At 42.1% G+C, this 10,072-nt stretch overlaps 1 protein-coding gene across 1 annotated transcript in view; it reads left to right on the forward strand.

Moving 5' to 3' along the window:
• The window catches only part of DMBT1 (deleted in malignant brain tumors 1), a 35,296-nt gene extending 31,703 nt beyond the window's left edge, over nt 1–3,593 (forward strand). Inside the window, 5 exon segments of the mRNA XM_052798473.1 lie at nt 227–438; nt 681–853; nt 1,372–1,760; nt 2,378–2,649; nt 3,256–3,593. Of these exon segments, the coding sequence (XP_052654433.1) occupies nt 227–438; nt 681–853; nt 1,372–1,760; nt 2,378–2,649; nt 3,256–3,422 (1,213 nt within the window). The 3' untranslated portion in view covers nt 3,423–3,593.
• Nucleotides 3,594–10,072: the final 6,479 nt, after the last annotated feature.

Consider the following 10,072-nt stretch of genomic DNA (forward strand, 5'->3'; position numbering starts at 1 on the left):
CCCAATTTTAAAGATACTTTCAATAACATCCAGCAGTTGGAAGACCAGAACAAAATCTGGATTACTGTAGTATTTTCTGCTCACAATTTTCTGCTACAGCTACATCCAAAACAAATAAAACCTCTGTTGTGAAAACTTTAAGTGCTGAAAGATTTTATCACGTGTTAGGCAGTTAAATCAGAGTTTCTGAAACACATCTGACAAGGTGCTGACATTTGCTCACCAGGATGCAAAGCCACAGATGCCGGTATGACTATGTTGAAGTCTACGACGGGCCTCCACACTCTTCCCCGCTTCTTGGGAGACTTTGTTCTGGCTCCTTTCCCACGTACATATCCTCTTCAAACATGATGACCGTTCGCTTTCACAGCGATTCCAGATACACCTTCAGAGGGTTTCAGGCTCACTACTCCTCCATTCCAGCAGATCACAACACTAGTAAGTTGCCGGTTGGTGTTTCTCAATGTGCAAGCCTGTTTATTGCTTTTGTTTGCAAAATAAATATTTGTGAGTATTTAAAGATATTGGGGAAATGAAATGATGCGTGTGAAATACGATGGCTTGGTGTGAACTGTGTACCTTCTAAATTAAGAAAAAAACAACGTATTGTTCAATTACAACCTTTAATCATTAACAAATTCCAGAAGTCACTATTATATTGTTTCTTCTTCTTCTACCAGCCCTTCTGTGCTTGCCAGACTACATGCATGCGGTGGTGAGCAGAGACTATCTCCAGTCTCAAGGCTACTCGGCGCAGATGGTCACCCTGAACGACAGTCACTGTAAACCGAGAGTCACGTCACGCGAGGTTATATTCAACATTCCCTACAACAGCTGTGGGACAATACGAGAGGTACGCTCACCGTTGTGCCCACTGAATTGCAGGACCCACTTTGAAAAATCATGAAAGGGCCATTGTGGTCCACAGTGCTAAGAAGTAAACCAACGAGACCCGAAGGTTTTTAGCGCTTTAGCTTTCCATGCCTTAGGGAATCCCCATGCTTAATAGAAATGAGCTTCTAGGGAGGAAAGTATGGGAGGAAGTTATATGAACTTTCCATGATTTAAAGTAGATGTAGTCTTGTAAGTGCCAGGCAGGTTTGGGATGACAGTGTACTACGTGGTTAGTGTTTTATACAGATGTTCAATGCCTTGGGTTTAACAAGAGTTTTTCTCCACTGATTTCTGTTTAATTACATACTTCAGCAAGTTTATTTACAATGTGTGAGCAGAAAAGACTAACATCAAGCTTTTTGGCTTAAAGAGTTTAAGATTAATCTACATTTTTAAATTGCATATTACTCTATCAAAATTTAGAACATGGAACGTGACAAAAATGCAATTCCTCATTTTAAATTACATGTTAAACAGGAGAACAATGATACAATCAACTATTCCAACATGATCAAAGTTACATCTTCTGGGTACATAATCAAGAGGAAAAAGAATATTCACTTACATATCAGTTGCAAAATGCTACAAAACACATGGGTGCAAATAATGTATGTTGCTGAGGATACCATAGATGTGAATGAAATTCAGTTTGGAAGATATGACATGAACATCACTTTTTATGATTCCTCATCATTCTTGTGGCAAGTGCACGACTCTCCGTACTACATTGACTTGAACCAAGATTTGTACCTTCAAGCTTATCTTCACAGCTCTGACCCAAATCTGATTGTGTTTGTGGACACATGTGTGGCATCACCTGATCGTCATGATTTTAACACTCTGGCCTATGATATAATCAAGGATGGGTAAGAGCTTTCTCAAGTCGTTAGAAGCATAGCTGTGATATACTTTCTGCACTTAATTAGAATAGAGCCAGTCTGAACTGGTTTAGATCTCATTACGAATAGACTGTTTAAAGGGGTCCAATTTTTTGTTTTTACAGTATGAGCCTGGAAATAAGAAATGACATTTAGACCTTACTAACATTTCATTTCACTTACTTCATCCTTGTCCTATATGCAAAATTCAAAGTAGTGGGATTGAGGTAGATGAGTTGAGATAGTGAAAACTGGCAGCAGGAATCTGTAGTCCTATTTTATTTTAGTAAAACCAGGTCAAGCATTAGACTAATTTTTTTATGCCTTGTACAGCACAGACATTAGTAAGAGGCTATTCTCCCCTCTTCACCACTTACAGTCTCCTTCTCTTAGAAAAAAAAGAGTTGCCAATGCTCTAGCTGCTTCACAGGACTTAAATAAGTCTATATTTTAAAAGCCTATGCTATGCTATAAAAGTTGCATTTTTATCCCATTGTGCTCTTAGTACCTGGCTATGATATAACTTTGTTTTAATCTGTTTATTTTTGCAGAAATGTACATGTGTGTATCCATGAAGACTAATTCTCTTTTTCGTTTCTTCCTAGATGTGTTAGAGATTCTTCCTACGCCACATACTACTCCCCCTACAGCCACTTTGCTCGGTTCAAGTTTAATGCCTTTGAGTTCATTCACCGCCATACGTTAGTCTACCTGCAGTGTGAGCTGGTGGTGTGCAGGCTCGGTGACTATTCCTCCCGCTGCTACCGGGGCTGTATTAACAGGTCCAAGAGAGATACAAGTTCTGTCGAGGAAGAAGTGAAGGTGGTTGTCGGACCACTTCAGCTTCGAGAAGGGGATGCTCAGAGTAGGAATACTGGTAAAGACAAATAAGTTTCTCCCGTATTTACTCTAAGACTACTTTGGGCTTCAAGAAAAGCCATAGCTCTGCGTTTCTGACATTTGTCACTAAAATCTGCTTTTACTAACTTTGCCATAAAAAGAAAGGGATTGTTTGGCTGACCCAAATGTCTACAACTCTCTTCTTCTTTCAACACCTTGCAAACCCTCTGTTTTCCCCTGCATGTATAAAAAGTGTAACTGCTTTGCCTATCCCAAAGGAGAGGTAGCATGTAACCTATTTTAGTCCTATAACTCCATTGAACTAATTAGCTCCAGTCTGCTTGTGTAACGTGAAGGCCAGCTGGGAGCAAACTCCCAGCCTTCTTGACAAACATTTAATTCCCTCAGTTGTCTTCTGCTTATGAAGTTTGCTTAGTTAGTTAAGTTGTCATCCCTGCTAATACAAAGCCAAGTTGTCATCCCTGCTAATACAAAACCTGTTCAAATACTTTAAAGCAAGGAATTTGTAAGAAGTTAGCTTCTTTCTGACCCTGATCTGGGATCCATCCCTTTTAATGCAGCAGCTCTTTGTGCCCTGATCTTTAATATACTGAGATCAAACCCCCTCTGCCTCCACCCACAGGGCTGGACTCTTCCGAGCCTCGTCCCCAGGCGGTTCCCGCTGCTGCTGATAATCCCCTTGCGCCGGTCATTGCTGTTGTCGCCGTCCTGGCAGTTGTCGTTTTTGTTCTTGCCGGTTTTCTTGCAAGAACTGCACTGAAGAAACCGCTTTCGCATGGGGTGATGTGAGATCAAAAGTCAGCATCATCCACTAAATGACTACAGGGGAACGTCACGTATTATGAGCCTACAAAATGCTTCATTGACGACAGCCACATATGTGGCATTTGTAAGAAGCTGTGATATCTTTATCTACAATGAATCCTAGCCTGTTACAATGCTTTAGAATAACTTCATAATCCTAACACCTCTTAAATGATTAAAAAATAATTCCAACACTCATGTCACGAGTCGTTTGGTACAATCATTTTATTGTTTTTCTCCTCTTTAATTCTCTTCTCACATCCTTCTAAGACCATTTATCCGATGCCTCGAAATTTTGTGAGCTGGAGAGAAAATATGAGGTATCAATAAATATTTCAAGGTTTATTAAAAGGGAGGAAGATTTAATTTGGGGAGAGGTAATAGGTAATGTCTGGAAAGGAAATGTAAAAATTGATCTTGCCATGGCATTTGGAGTTGTGGCTATACAATATTCTAATTATTTTGAGCATTGCTTTTAATGCTAAATTTCTCATTGAAACAATAATGGATCTATGCTTACTTATAAAATGCAGAGATTTCCAAGCAAAAGTGATCTGTTATGTGAGCAGTGTAATTTAAAATCAAAGGGAGGAGCGTTTACAAAGCAATAATTTTATTTTGTCTTTAAATTAATGTCTCTGTGACTAAAATACAAATGAATGTTTTACTGTGTTGAAGAGTGTGGTCTGTTGGATTAAAAATTCGCCAAGCGATGGACTGAGCCCCTGTTTCTGAAATACTACATAGGAAATTTCTAAATATCTTAATGTGGGTTTCAAAAGGAATGAGCCAATTATTTTTCTTTCTGCATATGCAGAAATTTACAGAAAATATCTGGCCCTAGGAAGCCAGATTGCTGACTCTTGATTCAGAAATGCCTTTTCTTTTGGTTTCTATTACTTTCTCCTGTGTCACACACAAAAGCAAAATGACCCACATCATTGTTCAAGGGACTTCTAAGGACCTGCCTCTCTGCATTTCCCCCCCTCCTGTGTTCCCTCCGAAGCAGATGGCTGATTAACTCCCTGAGCATCCTCTCCCATCCAAGCAGGCCCCACATCCACTGCTATTCTCACAGCATCACCAAAGGTGAGGACTTCAGGAAAGGTGACAGGAGTTTCCCCTACATGTCAGTGAGGAATAACTGTCCTCTACAGCCAGTGTGTTTCTCCATGTTATTGGAGAGAAAGCTTTCCCTCCAGTATTTGACTTTCTGCTCATTGGTTGTATTTTAGAATCACAGAATGGTTTGGGTTGAAAGGGACCTTAAAGATCATCTAGTTCCAACACGTCCCCTGCCATGGGCAGGGACACCTTCCACTAGACCAGGTTGCTCCAAGCCCCATCCAACCTGCCCTTGAACACTGCCAGGGATGGGGCAGCCACAGATTCTCTGGGCAACCTGGGCCAGTGCCTCACCACCCTCACAGTGAAGAATTTCTTCTTTATATCTAATCTAAATCTGCCCTCTTTCAGTGTAAAGTCATTACCCCTTGTCCTATCACTACAGGCCCTTGTAAAAAGTCCCTCCCCAGCTTTCTTGTAGCCCCCCTTTAGGTACTGGAAGGCTGCTCTAAGGTCTCCCCAGAGACTTCTCTTCTCCAGGCCGAACAACCCCAACTCTCTCAGCCTGTCTTCATAGGAGAGGTGCTCCAGCCCTCTGATCATCTTCGTGGCCCTCCTCTGGACCTGCTCCACCAGGTCCATGTCCTTCTTATGTTGGGGGCTGCAGAGCTGAAGGCAGTACTGCAGGCAGGGTCTCACGAGAGCGGAGTAGAGGGGCAGAATCCCCTCCCTTGACCTGCTGGTCACACTTCTTTTGATGCAGCCCAGGATATGGTTGGCTTTCTGGGCTGCAAGCACACATCACTGGGTCATATTCAGTTTTTCATCCATTAATAACCCCAAGGCCTTCTCTGCGGGGCTGCTTTCAATCCACTCATCGCCCACCCTGTATTTGTGCTTGGGATTACCCCAACCCATGCGCAGGACCTTGCCCTTGGCCTTGTTGAACTTCATGACATTCGCACAGGCCCACCTCTCAAGCCTGTCCAGGTCCCTCTGGATGGCATCCCTTCCCTCCAGCATGTCCACCGCACCACACAGCTTGGTGTCATCGGCAAACTTGCTGAGGGTGCGCTCAATCTCACTGTCCATTTTACCAACAAAGATGTTAAACAGCGCCGGTCCCAATACCGACCCCTGAGGAATGCCACTCATCACTGCTCTCCCCTTGGACATCGAGCCATTGACCGCAACTCTTTGAGTGTCCAGCCAATTCCTTCTCCACTGAGTGGTCCATCCGTCAGATCCATGTCTCTCCAATTTAGCAACAAGGATGTCAAGTGGGACAGTGTCCAATGCTTCGCACAACTCCAGGTAGGTGATGTCAGTTGGTCTTCCCTTATCCACCAACGCTTTAAACCCATCGTAGAAGGCCACCAAATTTGTCAGCTATGATTTGCCCTTAGTGAAGCCATGTTGGCTGTCACCAGTCACCTCCTTATTTTCCATGTGCCCTAGCATAGTTTCCAGGAGGTTCCACTCCATGATCTTGCCAGACACAGATGTGAGACTGAATGGCCTGTAGTTCCCTGGGTCTTCCTTTTTTCCCTTTTTAAAAATGGGGGTTACGTTTCCCCTTTTCCAGTCACTGGGAACTTCACCAGGCTGCCACGACTTCTCCAATATGATGGATAGTGGCTTAGCCACTTCATCTGCCAGTTCCCTCAGGACCTGCACATGCATCTTGTCAGGTCCCATGGACTTGTGCACCTTCAGGTCCCTTAGATGGTCTTGAACCTGATCTTCTCCTACAGTGGGTGGTTCTTCATTCTCCCAGTCCCTGCCTTTGCCTTCTGCAAGTTGGGCGGTGCGGCTGGAACACTTGCTGGTGAAGACTGAGGCAAAAAAGTTATTGAGTACCTCAGCCTTCTCCATGTCCTGGGTAACCAGGTGTCCTGTTTCCTTCCAGAGAGGGATCACATTTTTGAAACACTTCTACATACTGCTGTGAAGAGGTGTGAGGTACCTCTGTTTTGTGTGAGTGTTGGGCACACCTCTGCGTGTGAGGCTACAGGAAGGCATTTTAATAGAGTTAAACTGTAAAGGGTAGGTAAAAAATAAAATCTAGCAGCAAAGGTAAAACAAATGTCCAAACCTCACAGGGAAGGCCGTGAAGGCCTCCTTGGTTCCTCATTGATGATAGACATATTTGCAAGTCTGAGAAGCAACAGAGCACAGAAATCATCGTGCCTTGAGAGGTCTAGAAAAAGTTCCCCAACCATTTTAGTGCAACTACCATTGCTCTTTTCTCTCCTGTGATTTCTGTTAACTCATGATGCACACCTCCTGCTCCTGAGATCCCTGCTATAGCCCTGGTCTCCTTCTTGCTCCACATTGCGGCACTTGTCCCCATGAACACCACAGCCTGTTTCCCACAGAGCTGCTAGGTCCCTGCTGCTGCCTCCATCCTCTGTGCCAACCACACATGTGCCACCTCCTCCTCGGCACCGCTGCTCACCCAGAGCATAAAAAGCACATCAGCCAGATCTTCCCTCAGCACCACCACCTCAGCCCAACATCTTCCCACCAGACATTTCCCTAACTTGCCTAGGCAATCTCTTCTCATGCTTAACGAGACTCACTATTGAAATTAGCATCACCGTTGACAAGGCTTTTCACAATGTCTGTCCTCAATTTTCACTGTCGCTGGTCAAGCCCATTAGTTCTTGCCCTGTCCCTCCTGGCCATGGGGAGTAATTTTCTCCCCTTTCTCTTTAGGTGCATTTTACTAGTTGAAGATTGATGTTTTTTCCATTAAGTTTTCACTTTTCTAGATTAAATAAATCCAAATTCAAAAGATACTGACCTGTTGCAGGTGTTTTGTTTGCAGTAATTAAGGCTGAATCACACAATCTGATCTAAAGGCTTGTCAAATCAATTGGAAGCCTTCCCATTGACATATATCCTAAACCAGGCAAAACCGTAAATCTCATCCAGGAGATTGAATCTCAGCCAGGACACATTTCAGGTCTTACCAAAATGTCATTTAAATGTTGAAAGACATTTCACATCTGCTTTCCAGAAGAAAGAGGTTTGTTCAATTTTTAATACTTTTGGTTGCTGATCACAATAAAATTATTTAATTTCTTTTCTTTCCCATGGTGGTATGCTTTGTGGTTGTGAGGAGTTTGCCTTCTCAGGACTTACCCAGTCTTTCACAGTGTGTTGTTCGCATTCATAAATAAAGCTGAAAATGCAAACAGCTGAATCCCACATAAACATTTACCATTGGTGCATGAAAACATGAAAAGCAAAATCTGGGATTTTGCCTTTCATGTCCTAGTTGAAAATACAGAGAATTAAAACCAAAATGTAAGTGAAAATTGTTTATTTAGCCTTTTGTTTTGTTTTTTTGTTTATTCATTTTGTGTGGGATCAGTGCTATACCAACCACATAGTGAAGCCTGGTGCCTGCAAACACAAGGATGTCAAGAACCAGGAGCGCGTGCAGGCCACTGCCTTTGCTCTTTTTAAATGAGCTTTCTGGAGGCTGCACTTAGGCTTGTTGTTGTCACCTCCTCCACCCTCAGAGAAGAACACACCGACCATCACTTGGCAGGTTTTTGCTTTGAATAACTGACTTCTTTGGTATTAAGCTATTTAATTTCTTCCTAGTGTGTCTGTCACTACTCAACCATGTAGTATGTACTTCTTCACTCAGTAGTATGTACTCAACCAACAGTCTCAGCACCAACTAAACACGTTGTTTGCAACATCATGCTAAAATACCTTACAAATGTCAACCTATGTAGTGTGAGCTGTGTTGGGAGAGGATAATGACTGAATTACACCACGTATATCCAGACCATGGGGCTGCAAGTATTCATAACTCCAAAGAAACAGCAGATTCCTGAACAACTCTCCTGAAGTGGCACTTGAGAAGGTTTTTTTCATGGAAAGAGAATGGATCCATAGCAATTTGGTTTCAAATACATACCCCTTTTTTGGTAAAAATATTGTACAGACTCTGTGGGTTCCTGCCATTATGCTGTTCCCAGTGTTACCACGCAACCTATTTGGCCAGCACTGGGGTTAAAGCAAAGCTCAGAAACAAAATCCTTGTTTACTTGTTTGTATGCTGAATTTCCTGTGCTTTGGTATCCTGTTTATCTTTCTATTCTAATTTTGGAGTATGAAGCAGATAATTCAACTCTGTAGTCCTTCCTACGAACATACTATAAAAATAGTTAGAACTGGGTATAAATAAACATCGTTTTGTTTCTGTATCTCTTAGCTAGCAAGTAGATTCATTTTCCAGTTGTTAATAACAAACCCCCATGTAGACTGAGACTAAAAAAAGCTAATTTGGGTTTGCAGGGTATGGGTAAGAAACACAATTTTGCGTGTTTTCATTACTTTCTCCCCATGCCTTGCCATAGAAGCCCACAGATATTCATTGACATCAAGCTGAATTAAGCAGCTAAGCATAACCTTCAGCTCACAGTTCTGGCTTAGGTGTCCTTCAATGCCTGAGACTGAACGCTTGCACCAAATTCCAACTAAATAACTAAATGAATATACTCTGGGGATCACTTTCACTTGACTGATAATTTTAATTTTTTTAATAGCTCCATCAGACTCACCAATGACAGGCAAGCTTTTTAACAGGATTGTACTAGAATTGAATGGGAAATCAGGCAGACTGCCACTGCAGCTGGGTTGCTGAATTGTCCACCACACTTATAAACTCAGAAGAAACAGCAAATGCATTTCTTGAGACTGACCCACCACTGCCCTTCGTTTGTGACAAGTTCAAGGTAAAAAAGAGTTGCAGTCCTTTGTTGTCCAGCATCCCTGAATCCAAGCAGAATTTTTTGCGCAATTTCTGTTAAAAGCCTTATGTTACAAGGAGAAGAGGTTTTCCTTATTTATTTGGTTTTCTTTATTTTAGTAGGGGTTTTTTCATGTTTTTTAAATTTAATTTTTGTTTGTTTGGCAGTTTGTATTTAGGTGGGAAAAACTAAGGAGATGTTAAAATTCTCACAGCAGGTTGTGTATTTTAGATTTTCTATCTCCGGCTCAAGAACTATGACACAAAAAAGCATATTTTAACAAAATCATGCCTAGCTGAGGAAACTCATCAGTGACCCAGCTGGGTCAGCAGGAGTGAGATTTGTTTTCATTTCCTAGAATAACACTCGGATCACCTCTTTTGCCCTGAATCACCTGGTGCCCATCCAAGCAGATTTTTCCTTCTTCTTTCTGAAATAAGTGAATTAATCACAGGCTGTAATGTAGAAATTAATTGGACTGCTGCTGTTCTAAAAAGCCTGCCAAGTTTGAATGACTGTCGTCTTAATTTTGTTTTGGTTTTTTTTTTTTTTCAGTTTTCAGTAACTATAGTTTCAGAGAGATGGGTTCTGTCTTTCCTTCTCTTTCTGTATGAAGACCGTGAGGGCTGTATTTTGTCCTCAGACATAGTCATGCAAACCTGTTGAGTCTAAGGAAGTTTTCTGTGGGTGTGTGAGTGACTAGAATAGATGAAACGTGGGTTTTGAACAGTTGCAGTCAGGTGAGTGTTACCTGGTAGCTTCAGAGGTTGCAAAAAACCTAATCTACTGGGAAGGGGA

The sequence above is a fragment of the Harpia harpyja genome, chromosome 10 (genome assembly GCF_026419915.1).
Source record: "Harpia harpyja isolate bHarHar1 chromosome 10, bHarHar1 primary haplotype, whole genome shotgun sequence".
NCBI classification, from domain to species: Eukaryota; Metazoa; Chordata; class Aves; order Accipitriformes; family Accipitridae; genus Harpia; species Harpia harpyja.